Genomic DNA, 16,181 nt, shown 5'->3' on the forward strand with positions numbered 1-16,181 from the left:
CAAAATGGCGGCCACGGCGGCCATTTTGTTTTTAGTGTATTTGTTTAATTTATCATCTGGATACGTGTTGATAGGTAAGATGATGTTATAACTGACTTCGTAATTCCAATAAGTTCCCAGTTAGGTTTAATGTTTTGTTTTAAACCTCAGAACTCCGCCATTTCTTAACCATTTAAAATAGTTATTTGTACAACAAGAGATCAAAGTTTGATATTTCTTCGAGTGCTTATTTTGAGTCCCGTGCAAGCGAAAGATTCTATAGTAGATTCACGAGCGTTCGCTACGCTCGTGAATCTAATTTAGAATCTTGAGCGTAGTAAGGGACTCAAAAGCGCACGAGATGTAAATAACTTTGATCTCGTGTAGTTCATAAAACTTTTCACCTCAGCAGTGAGAACATTTAGACAACCCGAAAAATGTAACCCTTCTTCATCACTTACCTATTTAGTCATGTTTCTTAAGATATACTAACAATTAAGTATAATTACCACAAACAAACACAAAAATAAACAAACAAACGTAGTAAATTTCAGTAAAATAGGTAATATATGAAAACAACGACCATCAATTGATTGACATTTGAATCGGCAACTTTTTTTTTGTAAAAAAAAAACATTGTAAGATACGGTCCGAATTACGGATACTTACTATTTGTAAACTATTGTAGAGATTCTTAAAAGTATAATTATTTATTTTACGTGATATACTATGTATTTTTTGAGTTCATTATTTTAATCGTACAATAAATTACGTAAAATATAGTGTTTTTATCAGTTTTTATCAAATCTGAAACTTTATTTTCATTAATTACATATTAAGAATTCATACTTGTATGTGTTTTGGAACGATGCGTTCTGACGTTTTTCGGGGGTCTATTATAAACCGTCAATATACCGTTGAATGTCGTTTGAAATTTTTTTGTCCCTTGCTTTTTGCTAACGACGTGAAAGGGACAGAGATAATAAAATCCAAGTATTTCGAACTTGTATTAGACCCCGCATGTTGAAATGACATTTGAATATTAAGGTCACTTGAATGTCATTTTGTCTCACTCAAGCCCTTGCTACACGGTCGCCGACAAGCCCCCAGACCGCGTGGCCTTGGTCCGTCCCGGACCGTGTAGACAGTTGTTTCCAACAAAATTAGACCAAAACTGACCAAGGGCAGACCAAGGTCAGACGGTTAGAAGGCTTGTTGGCGACCGTGTAGCAAGGGCTTCAGTGAGCAAAATGCGATTTTGCTCACTGTTTTTAAGTAGCAAAGTACCCTTGTTCGAGCTGCTGAGGTGAAAAATATATTATTTAGTTTCAAAGTACAAAGCATATAGGTACCCAACTTTGCCAGTAGAAAAAGGCGTGAAATTTTAAATTGTATTGGTTAGGTATCCAATATGTTTGTCTGTCTTGTTTATTTTGATGCGACTAAGGCCCACTTGCACTGTTCCACTTACGGGGTTAACCTGTTAAACCTATAGTTACCATGGTTACCAGTACAATTTGACACTGCGTTAACGGTTTAACCGCTTAACCACCGATTATTGGGATGTTGCAAAAAGTAAAAACTTACAGTCGACAATAGGTGCAGCGTACTACGTAGGCGAACAACATGCGAACGCGAAGCGAAGCGATGCGGCGCGGGAGATCAATCCTTTGATACCTATAGAAGTGTCCTACGTGGGCATTCTCGTTGCGAACGCGAACGCCGTGGGCCCGCCACGCCGCGCTTCGCCGCGTCGCTTCGCGTTCGCGAGTTGTTCGCTTACAGTAACGCTACGTCTTACGTAGGCGAACAACGCGCGAACGCGGCGCGCCGCGCCGCGCTGCTTCGCGTCTAAATCGCTCACGTACGAGTAGGACATACCTATACGTATCAACGGTTTGTTTCATCCTCGTTCGCGCGTTGTTCGCTTACGTAAGCCGTAGCGTAAGACGCAGCGTAGATATTAAAAAAATGTAAATTATAATTTGTGTTGTATTTTCAGACGACAATGAGAACCTGGACGAGATACTGACGCTGCCCTCCGAGTATAGCATCAAGGCTGAACGGATTGATCTCATCGCTGACTTGAAGCTGCCCATGGAATTATGGTATAGAATAGAAAGCGTTTATCCGTGGCAAAATAAAAGAAAACAACACATAATTTTTTTTTATACCACATCGGTGGCAAACAAGCATATGGGCCGCCTGATGGTAAGCAGTCACCGTAGCCTATGGACGCCTGCAACTCCAGAGGTGTTACATGCGCGTTGCCGACCTTTTTACCCTCACCCACCCTCGTTGAGCTCTGGCAACCTTACTCACCAGCAGGAACACAACACAAGAGTAGGGTCTAGTGTTATTTGGCTGCGGTTTTTCGTACGGTGGAGGTACTTCCCCAGTTGGGCTCTGCTCTAGATCTGGAATAACATCCGCTGTACTGTGCCCTACCACACAAAGCGAGATGATACTCACAGTGCCCATACCTCTCTTTTGGACGTAGTTTAAGGACATACCCGGGTCCAAAACCATAAATAACCAGGCGTGGCTCACTTCTTCTTTCACCCAGAGACCTTAGCGACGTCTACAGCTAGGATCCCCTAGGATGTCGCTAGGGTCCCCTAGCCTTATGGTGGAAAGATTTGCTGGCTATGGATGTCTTGGTGGCTCAGATGGCAGAGCGCTGGAATATCGATCCAGAGGCCGTGAGTTCAAGTTCACCCAAGACAGTAATTTTTCCACTTTTAATTCTAAGCTTAATAGCATCGGTCGCAGACGTTTCTGCTTGTTAAAACTTAAAATTTTCACAGGTACAGCACGGAGATCAATCGATCCCGAGTAGACGTGTACGACGGTATGGTGAAGCGTTATTATTACTGGGGCGAAGATGGGGCCATGGGGAGCGACGGAACTGTGTACATGGTATGATGATGATGTATCGTATAATTAAGGGTTATTACTAATATGTGGGAGACCGAGCTTTGCTCGGAAACATATAAAAACTGTAAAATGCGCATTTTCCCAGAGATAAGACCTAGATCGATTTTTCGCCTCCGAAAACCCCCATATATAGCAAATTTCATCGTTAGGCCCGTTTCCGAGATCCCCGAAATATAAATATATAATGAAACTTATAAATATACATATATACAAGAATTGCTCGTTTAAAGGATTGAAGATGGCGGCTCGGGCACCGACGGTTGAACTATGATGATGATGTTTCGTACCAGTGAAACATTATTACTAGAGTTAGACCAAGAAAAGTCTGCAACCATTTTGATAGCATACGCAGTGCAAGTAACGTGTTATTTATGTGTCATAATTTCATGGAAGTTAGGCGTTTAAAAAACACTTGTGTGCTATCAAAATCGTTGCAAACTTGTCTTGGTCTAGGTAACTCAAGTAAATGTTTCTACATATTTCTATTTCCAAATTTCCAGGCGTATCCTAAATGGACTGAGAAGGAGGGTCATACGATATTTTGCTCCAAGACCGATATGTACCAAGAAACGCCGGTAGACGCTTTTCCGGCGGAAGAAGAATACGTTTATGCAGGTACGATTTACATACTCCTATCATTCACTTGCCATTGTCAGGCGTGGCTCACTCCGCGATTTCGTCGCTTTGCTACAGGTAGCTAAGTACATCCGTTCCACACCAATTTTGGGGAAAGCCATAAGCCGCGCGTGGCGCTGTCGCCACCTAGCGGCCATATCTGTGCTGATCGTAACAGACGCGTTTTGTTAGAGAGTGACTCTTCTGTACCTAGTACTATTATTTATTCTGTGCCCTTGTCCTATTCACTTGGGGTCGCCACAGCATCACAGCATGTTCCTCTTCCATACGTACGTCTCTGTCGCCCCGCCCCACGGTGGGCTGGCCTTAGGCCATAACTCAAAAAAACGCATGTGGTATTTTTTGGTTTCCAATGACTGAATATTATTAGCTAATAAGTCTACTTTTATCAGGTATAAATAGATCCCGCATAACTAATTACTTTCATTCTCTAGCAATCCTTGAAAGTTAACGCAACTCCCGTTTGTACGCGCTCTCTTATCAAAGGCTCATTAAGTGAACGTCATTAGTAGTGAATTCCTGAGGCGATAGTGATTTTAGTGATTATTATTAAATATGGAGCTTAAAGAATCAGGTATGTTGTTTCATTTTATATACAAAGTATAACTTTTTCATTAAAAGTATATTTATAATAATAGGTCTACGAGGTAACAAAAAGTCATACAAACAGGATTAGAATATTTTGTTTACTTAAACTTCTAGTTATGTTCCCAATGAATTCTAACATCGAAAGTAGTATTGTTTTGAAGCTTGATATCTCTAAATTACCGGCCATAAAAGATTATATGCAGACGCTTGCGGGTTTGATAGTTAAAAGACTGCTACGCTTGGGTAAGCGAACGCGTAGCGGCTCTACGAAAATGTTACGAATGACAATTCACCTTTTTTTTTCTTTTTTTCAGATGATATGTACATCGCATCATTTACAAGAGGATTTATATTCGAACAATGGCTACCTACGAGTGGTTCAGATATTGAAAGATGTCGTCAAGTGCTGCAATATTTAATACAAATGGTACCAAATGCAGAAAATGTGGATACAAGTAATTTGAATAACGTCATCAAGTATATTTGCAAACGAATCGTGGTTTTTTGGAAATCTTCTGGGAGAAAAAAGTGAAAGGTGCGGAACCATTTTGGAATGTATATCGTCTGGATACAAAATAAATGTACAAAAATTTCAGGAATATGCCGTAGAAACTGCAGAACAACTTTTGAATGCCTACAAATGGTATCCTTTGCCTGCTACCGTCCATAAAGTACTTTTGCATGGTGCAATTATAATAGAAAATGCTCTGGTACCTATTGGTGAACTTTCCGAAGAAGCTGCAGAATCAAACAATAAAAATATAAAGTTGTTTCGGCGTAACCATACAAGAAAAATGTCTCGAGATGTCACCAACTCAGACCTTATTCATAGGTTACTTCTGAACTCCGACCCATTCATCAGTTCCAGTAGGAGATTACCTCGCAAAAAGAAATCAACACTCTCCTTAGAAGCATTAAGTTTATTAGATTGTACAGAATAGCGTAGATTTGACTTTTACTTATACAATTTTACTTTTCGTTTTCCTTTATTCATTTTCTGTGTTAGGCTAAAAAAATATTGTTTTTGTTACTATTTTATTTACAAGATTTATTTAACCTTTGCATATATTTGTTCTTTAGCATATATTATACGAAATAAAAGTTTTTTTACTGATTTTCTGTTAATAAATAGTTATAAGTAACATACACATTTAAGGATTAATTCTACATGTATTAATCTGCATTTTTGGTTATTTTTTATTTACCTATGCTTGTCTGTTAGCATAATAGGTATATTATAATATTATACATAAACATATTTTATTAATGTATTAGTATTAAAATGTAAATAATGTTAATTAACATAGATATTTAAGAATTAACTTTTTTATTATTAAGAGAATGACTTTTTTGTTAGAATGTATGAATATATTTTGCATGCAATATACCCTAACACGTTTTTTTTTTAATATACTACATACATAATAATTGTATTTAAAGAAAAAGTAGAATAAATCAGGAAAAATCATATAATATTAGTTATGGCCGCCTTCCCTTGGCGCGCAGCCCACCGTGCGCCCGTCATCTCATCATTCACTTGCGTTCGTTTCATATCATTTATCATACCATCCCATCCACATAATATATAGTCCTATAACACTTTAACACATTCATTGCCACGCAGCCAAACAAGACATCCGGGCCAGGCCACAAAAATTTCGTCATATAAAGCTGTACCTCGATCCCGACTATCGGGTCGTCCGACCTGGGAACGAAATCATAAAATACCCGATAGTCAGGTTTTCGGCACTGAATGTGTTAAACTCTCGCGTTTTGTACACATATTTCATTACACAAACGCAGGCCGCTCGCTTTTGCCCAGAACGTGCTAGTTGTGGAATGAGCTACTTTCCAAGGTGTTTCCCTTGCGCTATGACATGGGGTTCATCAAGATGCAGGTATTTAGGGTTCTCAGAGGTCAGCAACGCAAAAGTGGCTCCTCTGATGTTGCTTATGTCCATGGGCGGCGATGACTGCTTCCCATCAGGCGGCTCGTATGCTCGTGTGCTTCCTATTACATTAAAAAAACAACGCGTTGCACTCCGGGAATGCCGACAGAAGTGAAAACTCAATGACTAGTCCCAATTGCTCTATGTATAATTGAGGTTAACGCCATGTAGCGTTAGCGTTAATTACTTGAAACCCCTAAGCACATCACTGTTAGTACTCTAGTTATATTAATACCAGTTAGATCGAAACTCACTAGATGGCATTTAAATCGATAAAGAAAAACTCAATGACATTGAAGTAACAGTTTTTCGATCAGGTCACGTGACCGTCTTACGTATTACGGTCACGTGACACCTGTTACGAATTTAACATTTTTTCCCCATCACAAAAAGTGCACAGCGCCGCTAAAGAAGTTTTCACTTCAAAAAACTTGATTTCAGGTAAAACGTATCACGAGGGTCAGACGGTTGACGTGTGGAAGTTCACAGAAGATGATGATGACACACGAAAAGAACTTGTTCTTTATAGCCACAGGACGGAGCGAGGTGAAGATGTACCAGTACAGTAAGAGGAACATTTTATTTTACAGTACCTACATCTGGTGCTTCTTTATAATAAGCACATTACGTAACTACGTCGAAAATTTAAAGGGATGTGCTGTAAAACGTTGTACTTACAATACACGTGCGAATAGGTAATAGCAACTCGTGTCGATTTAAAACACTTACCTCGGTCGTATTTTAAAATACGCCACGCCGCGTTGTGAATTTCCTATTTTCTTTCGTATTTGTATCGTCGTAAATAACTAATTATCTAGAATATCTAGATTCTACATCATACATAATACCTATACAACCTACCTATTTACATGATACCTTTAGGCATTAAAAAACGAGTGTGCGTTTATGAAACGTTCCGTTTGTTTCTCTGCGAACGATTGCCATGTTTGCTATGGCCCCAGTACTATTATGTAGGCATTAAATTAAAACACTCGTGTGTTTTATGAACTCACGCTCGTATTTTAATGCTTCTCATTATGTACCTGTCACATAAACTACTATTATATTTGATATTAAAATAATGTTACAGAATAGAAAAGAAAGAGTTTAACACAATGTTGGGGTCGTTAGAGAAGCACGTGATCTTCAACTACGACCAGTTCAACCCTCTGTTCTGCGAGGAAGATGTGGACGCCGAGAAAGGTATGTAAAACAACATTTATTCCGATAATAAACCTATTTTGTTCACATAATATAGTTCTTGCATTTAACACCGTTTTTTTTGCAATTTTGAGGAATATAACTCAGCTAAAACGGGGATTGCCTGCCTCGTAATACTAATAAACAATGTCTTTTACCCTCGGCTGGCAATCCTGACTTTTGTAATTTAAGTAACATGCCATTTCGATATGATAGTCGAACTTGTCTGTGACATGACAATTGCAGATTTAATAATAGGCAACGAGTTGCCTTGATTTTAATTTTATTAATTGGTATTTTTAGAGGGCTTGTGTGAATGGACTCCTGATGACTTTGAAGGCCATATGAAGATGTTGCATCCCGCATTCCATAACGACCTTGGCGTAGCGTTCAACAGGTATACGTGGTTAAAAAAAAAACAACGGGTTGCACTCCGGGAGTGCCGGCAGAAGTGAAAACAACTCAATGACTAGTGCAAAATGTCTGCAGCACTATGTATAATTGAGGTTATCTAGCGTTCCTAGCTAGCTTAGCTAGCCTAGTTAGCTTAGCGCCATCTAGCGTTATTTCGTCGCATTACTTGAAACCCCTAAGCACATCACTGTTAGTACTCGAGTTATATTAATACCAGTTAGATCGAAACTCACTCACACGCGGGTTCAAACCCCGGCTCGTACCAATGAGTTTTTCGGAACTTATGTACGAAATATCATTTGATATTGACCAGTCGCTTTTCGGTGAAGGAAAACATCGTGAGGAAACCGGACTAATCCCAATACGGGCCTAGTTTACCCTCTGGGTTGGAAGGTCAGATGGCAGTCGCTTTCGTAAAGACTAGTGCCCACGCCAATTACTGCGATTAGTTGCCAAGCGGACCCCAGGCTACCATGAGCCGTGGCAAAATGCCGGGACAACGCGAGGAAGATGATGAGATCGAAACTCACTAGATGGCATTTAAATCAATAAAGAGAAACTCAATGACATTGTAACAGTTTTACTATCAGGTCACGTGTCCGTCTTACGTCTTACGTCTTACGAATCTCACCTCTCGCGAGTTTAAATTTTTTTTCCCATCACAAAAAGTGCACAGCGCCGCTAAAGAAGTTTTCACTTCAAAAACATTTTATGCCAAAGATGCCTTACATCATTTTGAAGTGCTGTTACTTTAAACTGCTGGATCGATTTCTATGAAACATAACAAGGAAACTATCTTTCATGTGAAAAAAAGCATCGAAATCAGTCCATCCGCTGGAGAGCTACGATGCCACAGACAGACAATTGGCGTCAAACATATACTTCCCCACTTTTTGCGTCGGGGTTTAAGAAAAGCCTCAAGAACAATAGTTATTTGTACAACAAGAGATCAAAGTTTGATATTTCTTCGAGTGCTTATTTTGAGTCCCGTGCAAGCGAAAGATTCTATACTAATTTAGAATCTTGAGCGTAGTAAGGGACTCAAAAGCGCACGAGATGTAAATAACTTTGATCTCGTGTAGTTCATAAAACTTTTCACCTCAGCAATGAGAAATTGAGAACATATTAGAGAACCCGAAAAATGTATGATTCCTTCTTCATCACTTACCTCTGTTCACTCATGTTTTCTTAAGATATACCAACAATTAAATTTTCACCTCAGCAGCTCGAACAAGGGAACTTTGCTACTTAAAAACAGTGAGTAAAATCGCATTTTGCTCATTTTGACTCACTCAGTGAGCAAAATGCCATTTTGCTCACTGTTTTTAAGTAGCAAAGTACCCTTGTTCGAGCTGCTGAGGTGAAAACATTTTTGTCTTATTTTCTTGAAACCGAAGGTAAATTTTTTTCACAGCTTTAAAAAGCACCATGCCAGAAACTATCAGAACAAGAAAGAACATGACATGCGAAGGGACATTTTCCACAAGAATTGGAAGTTAGTAAATTATTTTTTTATTTTAATTATTAGATAAGATAAGATGATAATATAATATTTATTCATTTAAAACTTATGCTAATTGTTTCTTTTTATCTGAAAAAAATTGATAAAAATATCTTAATTCATATCTGTAATTAAGAGAACAATTCCAACATACTTATTCATATAAAAGCCACAATGCTCTTAATATTATGTACTTGAGCATTATTTTATCTTCAGTTTTGTTTACGACCTTCACCCACTTAATATTTACAATACAGTATAACAGGATTTTGAATCTTGGAGATCCTATACATCTCTAAGGATAATTTGATTAACTATATATTGTAATCTTTTAGTTATGACACTTAGAGACATTTACACCTCTAAATACTTTTAGATTATAGTTTTTGTATCTTTGTGTTTTTTTTTTCAATTCTATTAAGTATTATTATAGTTTGTTTTTGTAATTCGACATTTAGATACTTTATACATCTCTATGTAATACTTTAGTTTGATTTGATATTTGCGGCTTAGATGTATTTTATAATTGTTGATGTGTTTTTTTTGCTGTAGGTAAATTCCATGTTGACGTGTAAAAGTGCCCTTGTGGCCTATTTGCTGAATAAATGTTGATGTTTGATGATGTTGACAATTAGTCGGATGGCAAAATTTTCAAACAATCATAGCTTATAAACAAAAACAATATTTTCAAAGTAACATCCAAGTTTGTGCGACGTATCCAACTCCACAGATTCGTCGTAGACCACAACCGTCAGAACCTCGGTTTCAAGCTGGCCCTGAACCATCTCTCGGACCTCACGCCCGCCGAACGGGCGCACATGAGCGGCGGGAGACGATCCCCAAACCCTTCTGCCACAGTCCCCTTCCCCCACAGCGAGAGACAAGTTGGGGACATCGTGACTCAGATACCGGAGGAATATGATATGAGACTGCAAGGCATCATCTCGCCTGTCAAGAGTACGTATTAAATTTTGCTATAGAAAGGCATAGAGAAATATAGTAAGACAAGAGTGCTCCCTCCATACATCACTTAGACTATTAATTTCAGTGTCTACATCTAGCATCGAGTAGCGGAACTATCAGTACTGCTACTTGGCAATAGATGTAGCACCGACCGGAAAGTCTTATCTCAACAGCATAAGACTTTCCGGTCGGTGCTACATCTATTGCCAAGTAGCAGTACTGATAGTTCGGCTACTCGATGCTAGATGCTAATAGTCTTTTTGGTACTAAAACTGATGTATGGCACTCCATACATCAGTTTTAGTACCAAAAAGACCTTGCTCACTAGCAATCTATCTATTTTTTCTCTATGAGAAAGGTTATCTTCTTCTTAAGCCGTATCCAGACGAGCTGGGCAAATCGACCGATTTGATCAGGAAAATAATTGGCGCCAAGCTCATCTAGCGTCCACAGGTACACAATTTAATCACCAATGTGCATTCCATAGATACTAACTGCGAAAATTGGCATTTTTGTGTCCGCATACTAATTTTCCTAATGTCAGCTCTCCACTTCTTCCTGTCGGTTGCTTTGTGGAAAGCGTTGGTTAGTGTACCTAATGTCCATCTGGGCGGATATTTGGTCTCACCATCTCGTTGGACTTAGACTCACTAAATATAACTAGAAAGGTAACTAAAGAAGAAAATTATGAGGAAAGCGACCTGAAGAAGAGAGTAGCCGAAAATACGGAAGTATTTTTGCCCAGTCTGAAACAGAGACATTGGTCAACTATCCCAATTTATCTTATTGAGTCTATTTGTGTGATGAGCACAGATATTTGTTCCTGAGTCTTGGGTGTTTTCTGTGTATTTATGTATTTGTATATTATATATACCTATCGTTGTCTGGGTACCCACAACACAAGCCTTCTTGAGCTTACTTGTGGGACTTAGTCAATCTGTGTAAGAATGTCCTATAATATTTATTTATTTATTTATAAATAAGTCCAAGCTCACGTTTGTTACAGACCAGGACAAATGTGGGTCATGTTGGACCTTCGCGACGGCGGCGGCAGTAGAAGGGGCCCTGGCGAGACTAGATGGACGTATTCTGGACCTCAGCGAGCAGTCCATCATTGACTGCACTTGGGAGTAAGTTGGCAATAAGTCTTTAAGTCCGTACAGGGATCGGATACCGGTATTTTTTGTACGGAAACAAAAACGGTATTTTTTCGTTCTTTGCTAATTATTTGATTTCTAATTGGGAAATCTAACAATACGACGTCGTTACCTAAAAACACAACTGAGTCCTATATTTCGAGTATAAAATATATCGAAAAATATGGTTATTTCGAAGTTTTTTCAAAAAACCGGTTCCGATCCCTGAGTCCGTAGATGGATAATGGGATGGATATGATTTATATAACTATCACATAGTTCACATAACACTAAGTTAAACACCATCAGGTACAATCAGGTTTTTAAGAACTGGACAATTCACTATAATCGTGGCAACGAGTAGACACTAAAAAGTTAAGGAATATTTTTTTTATCTGATTTTTATTGAGGCTTTGGACACTCTAATTTGTTCCTGTATTCTATTTAATATTGAAAACTTTCGCGTTTTGAACACATATTAACTCACATTTATAGACGGGTCTAACGCGAAATTTATTCACATACCTTTATTTATTTACTTTTCGTCGGGTAGTTGCACGAATCTCTGTATTGACATTTTGCTGGGACATCAGTTAGCCGCGACCATGACCAGTGAAACCTGTGTCGAAACGTCGGTAAATCTCTGTCGGTGTGTCGGTGGGTCTGTGTCGGGTCGGTCGGTCGGTATGTGAATAAATTTCGCGTTAGACCCGTCTATAAATGTGAGTTAATATCTATGTACCTATTTAGGTATCGTTCCCTAGTATTCCTAGTACAAGTGGTACAAGCATTGCTTAGTTTGGGACTAAGTTGTTTTGTAACTTGTTAAGACTCTCCCCAAACATATTTCTTTTGCATCAGGGGTGTATGTGAGGGATGCAATGGCGGGTGGCCCAAGGAAGCCCTGAAGCACATCATGAAGCACGGGATCCCTCTAGAGGAGGACTATGGCGGTTACTTGAACGAGGTAATTCTAAATTTAGAATCCGGCTAAGCTAACTCTGCGCCGATTTAAATAATCACCGATCAGTTAATAATAAACATAAAAAATAAACTTTATTGCACAAAATATATACAACAATGTACAAATGGCGGACTTAATGCCAAATGGCATTCTCTACCAGTCAACCATAGGGCCAAACGTCCTAAATAAAACAAATGGCATAGAGTTAAAACTTCAGAAAACTATAAGAAAAACGTAGAACGCATTTATTGTCTAACACAGTTTCCCAATTATTTTAAAACTCGCTACGCTCGTGGTTCCAACGGTTGCATTTGCATCTTTCTCGTGAGTTTTTTAAGAATAACTAGAGAGCCTTTACGAAAAATGAAATGTAAACATATGGCCGCACTCATCATAGGTACTCAAAAATCTTATGTCAGCTAATTATAGTTCGTTTTTTTTAGCATTAGAAATAAGGTAAACAATCTTGATGTGTCATTTAATTGAAAAACACATTTTAAAAATAAGTTACGATAAATATATAACAATTATGAATCTAATACGATCTTTTATAGTCTTCTGCTTTCATAAGTAAATTGATTTTTAAAAAGTGTTTTTCAATTAAAAGACATGTCATAATAGCTTACCTTCTTTCAAGTTCTTTCTAATGCTAAAAAAAACGAACCATAAGATGGGACATATTTTTGAAGAGTTAAGTTGTATGCGCTATTTTTACACTTGACTGTTCATATATGAAAATTTGATTTTAGAACGGCTACTGTCACCTCGAGAACGTGACCGAAGTGTTCAAGATCCGCGGCTTCACGCTGGTGACGCCTCTGAGCGTCAGCGCCATGAAGGTGGCGCTGTACAAGTATGGACCTGTCATCGTCACTATTCAGAACAACGACGCCTTCAACTTCTACCGGAGTGGCGTGTTTTACGACCCCACGTGGTAATATTTGGCTAACCATAACCACAGAATAAATAATAGTACTAGGTACAGAAGACTCACTCTCTAACAAAACGCGTCTGTTACGATCAGGACAGATATGGCCGCTAGGTGGCGACAGCGCCACGCGCGGCTTATGGCTAGCCACCAAAATTGGTGTGGAATGGATGTACTTGTAGCTACCTGTTGCGAAGCGACGAAATCGCGGAGTGAGCCACGCCTGCCATAACCATAGAGAACCGGATTAACCGGAACTCTATTTTCAACTCCTTTTCATAATATTGTAAATTGTTTTTGTAGTACATTTTTCGTCAGTAGCGTAACTTGTGACATCTGGTGTCAAGTAGCGGTACTGATAGTTCCACTACTTGAGGTTAGATGTAGACTACGAAATGACTCGCGTTTTGTTAAGAAAACTGATGCATGGAGTTACCACTCTTTCTTTACTTATATTTTCTCTATGCCAAAACGCGAGTTATTTCGCAGTCGATATTTAGCGTCAAGTAGCGGAATTGATCAGTACTGCTAGTTGACAATAGATGTCGCGACGAATAGAAACTCTAATGCTCAACAATTTTCAGCTAATATTAGGCCCAAGATCCTTGTTTTTTCGCCAATCTGATGAAATTGTCCGATCGAATCAGGCCGTGCGGACGCAAACGCCAATTTTCGTAGTTAGAAGCCGGGGTTTTAAAATTATTGATTAAATTGTGTACGTGTGGACGCTAGATGAGATTGGCGCCAATTATTTTCCTGATCAAATCGGTCGATTTGCCCAGCTCGTCTGGACTCTACTTTACAAGTGTATCTTGGGCCTTATAGTATAGCTTTTTTTAACAAGTGTCCTTTCTCAGTGTGGACGACTACGTCGGGCACGCCATCACCATCGTCGGCTACGGTAGTCGCGACGGGACTGACTACTGGATTGTGAAGAATTCCTACGGCGAACAGTGGGGGGAGGACGGATACATGTTGCTGTCCTCTTCCAACAACAACTGCTTTGTGCTCGATGAACCGTACTATCCCGTAGTTTAGAGACGACCAAGCTAACTCTGCACGGCATTTACAGCCTGGCAAAAAAGTAGAAATTATAAAGTGGCAACACTGTAGAGTCGTCCCTTTCAAATCAATCTAAGAAAAACGGGACACTACAGTGTTGCCACTTTTTAATTTCTACTCTTTTTTGCCTGGCTGTAGCACGGGCAATGACAATTAATGTTTTTCCATGGAAATATCACGTTTATAATGACATTCACTTTATTTTGTTTAAGTGGGTACAAAATTAGACAAGACTGTGGATAAGACGGAATCTAAATAAGTTATTTTAGTGATAGAATAAAATGTGTTGTGATTAACATAGAATAGATTTCCACGTGCAAAATTAAAGTTTTTTTTATTAACCCACTATCCTTTAACCTTTAACCCTTTCTATGCCATCACTTAATTAGGGTTTTAAAAGTGGCACATCAGGCAAACGTTACCATGGTAACGAGTAAAATTGAAAATGGAAGACTTTATTCTTCAATTTAGGCAATTGTATAATCTAGGCTATCAAAATCGCTGCAAACTTATCTGAATCTAACTTTACATTGTTTAATTTCTAAGTTTGTACATACAAACAGCAACACTCTTAACTGTACATCTGTGGACCTTATTACAAAAGGCATAAGGTCCAATGATGTACAGTTAACAGTGTGGGCGATGGTATGTATAATTATTATGTCTAGGTACACAGAAGCGCGAGCTCTTTCGATCTTTATGGGAGAAAAAAGCTCGTGATTTTTATTAGAAATACCTAACTAATAAAAAATGCTACTTATGAAAAAAAGGGTAGTGTACAGTCGCAATCAGATATATCGAAGCGGCCAAGTGCTCACAGATATCTGAACACGCCTCTATTGTCAAGGCGTTAGAGTACGTAGAGCGTGTGTTCGGATAATTTTAAGCACATCGGCCGCTCCGATATATCTGATGGCGACTGTACAACTTTAAATAAAACGGCCCAAATAAATACATTTGTGGTTTTCCATCACAGAAGGGTCGTTATGCTTCATCTTCGGGGGCGATAAATCGATCTAGCTAGGTTTTATCTCTGGGAAAACGCGCATTTTTGAGTTTAGACATGTTTTCCGAGCAAAGCTCGGTCTCCCAGACATTTCTATTCTAATAGTAAGGCTTCAAAGTACTAATGAGTACTCTTCCCTGTCCTCGCTCAAGCAGATCAAGGTAATACTGCTTCTCAATTCTACTTTTAAACTCTTTAAAGAGCCCCGGCTCCTCCGGGGGCTCTGTCATCGCCAACTCTAAATCCATCTTCAAAGTATCATAAATCCTCTCTGTAGCTCTTTGGGGAAGAGGTTTCGGATGTAAAAGTAACTCTTCGGCCGCCTTTATCCTTATTCTCTCCCATAATAGCTGCTGTCTTTTGCTAAATTGTGTATTTGCAGGGTTCACTAAGTCGAAACGCTGTCTTAATTTCTCGTTTTCTATTAATTTACTGACCGATTCTAAGACTAAATCTCTGTTAATTTTACTCTTTTCGTCTATTCTCTTGTTGATAATGTCATCCTTTAGTTTGGCGGATCTGACTAATCTTGACTTGGGTATTTGCGCTTGATTTTTCGCTGTCGTAGATTTTATATCCTTGAATATCTTTTGAGGTTGATCTCTTTTATTAAATTCTTTATCATTATTAACTGGTTTAACTTTGTCAAACTTTACTGGTGTATTACTTGACATGATCTTATGAACCAAATCTGATGCTGATATAGTTAAGTATGGATTTAGTTTTTCTTTCTTCATTTTCTTCTCAGCCTTTTTTGTTTTTTGTTGTTTTAGTATCGGTTTGAGAACTTCAAAGACGACATGTTTATCTTTAAATCTTGATGGTGTTTTTGTAACAGATAGAGGTGTTCGCCTACTTGTAGCCGTGCCGTTTAGATAATTTAGTTTTAAGAAATTATCAAGCTTGACTGTGACTAGG

General features: G+C 38.6%; 1 protein-coding gene across 1 annotated transcript; it reads left to right on the top strand.

The window, feature by feature from the left end:
* Nucleotides 1-14,233, top strand: LOC134658227 (cathepsin K-like). Its single transcript, XM_063513838.1, has 14 exons — nucleotides 1-74; nucleotides 1,982-2,087; nucleotides 2,787-2,898; nucleotides 3,417-3,531; nucleotides 4,455-4,595; nucleotides 6,531-6,654; nucleotides 7,180-7,292; nucleotides 7,593-7,686; nucleotides 9,118-9,198; nucleotides 9,935-10,161; nucleotides 11,174-11,297; nucleotides 12,165-12,270; nucleotides 13,017-13,201; nucleotides 14,053-14,233. Exons 1-14 carry the CDS (start codon nucleotides 5-7, stop codon nucleotides 14,231-14,233), a joined length of 1,779 nt encoding a protein of 592 aa, XP_063369908.1. The 5' UTR covers nucleotides 1-4.
* Nucleotides 14,234-16,181: the final 1,948 nt, after the last annotated feature.

This window comes from Cydia amplana, chromosome 21 (genome assembly GCF_948474715.1).
Source record: "Cydia amplana chromosome 21, ilCydAmpl1.1, whole genome shotgun sequence".
NCBI lineage: Eukaryota > Metazoa > Arthropoda > Insecta > Lepidoptera > Tortricidae > Cydia > Cydia amplana.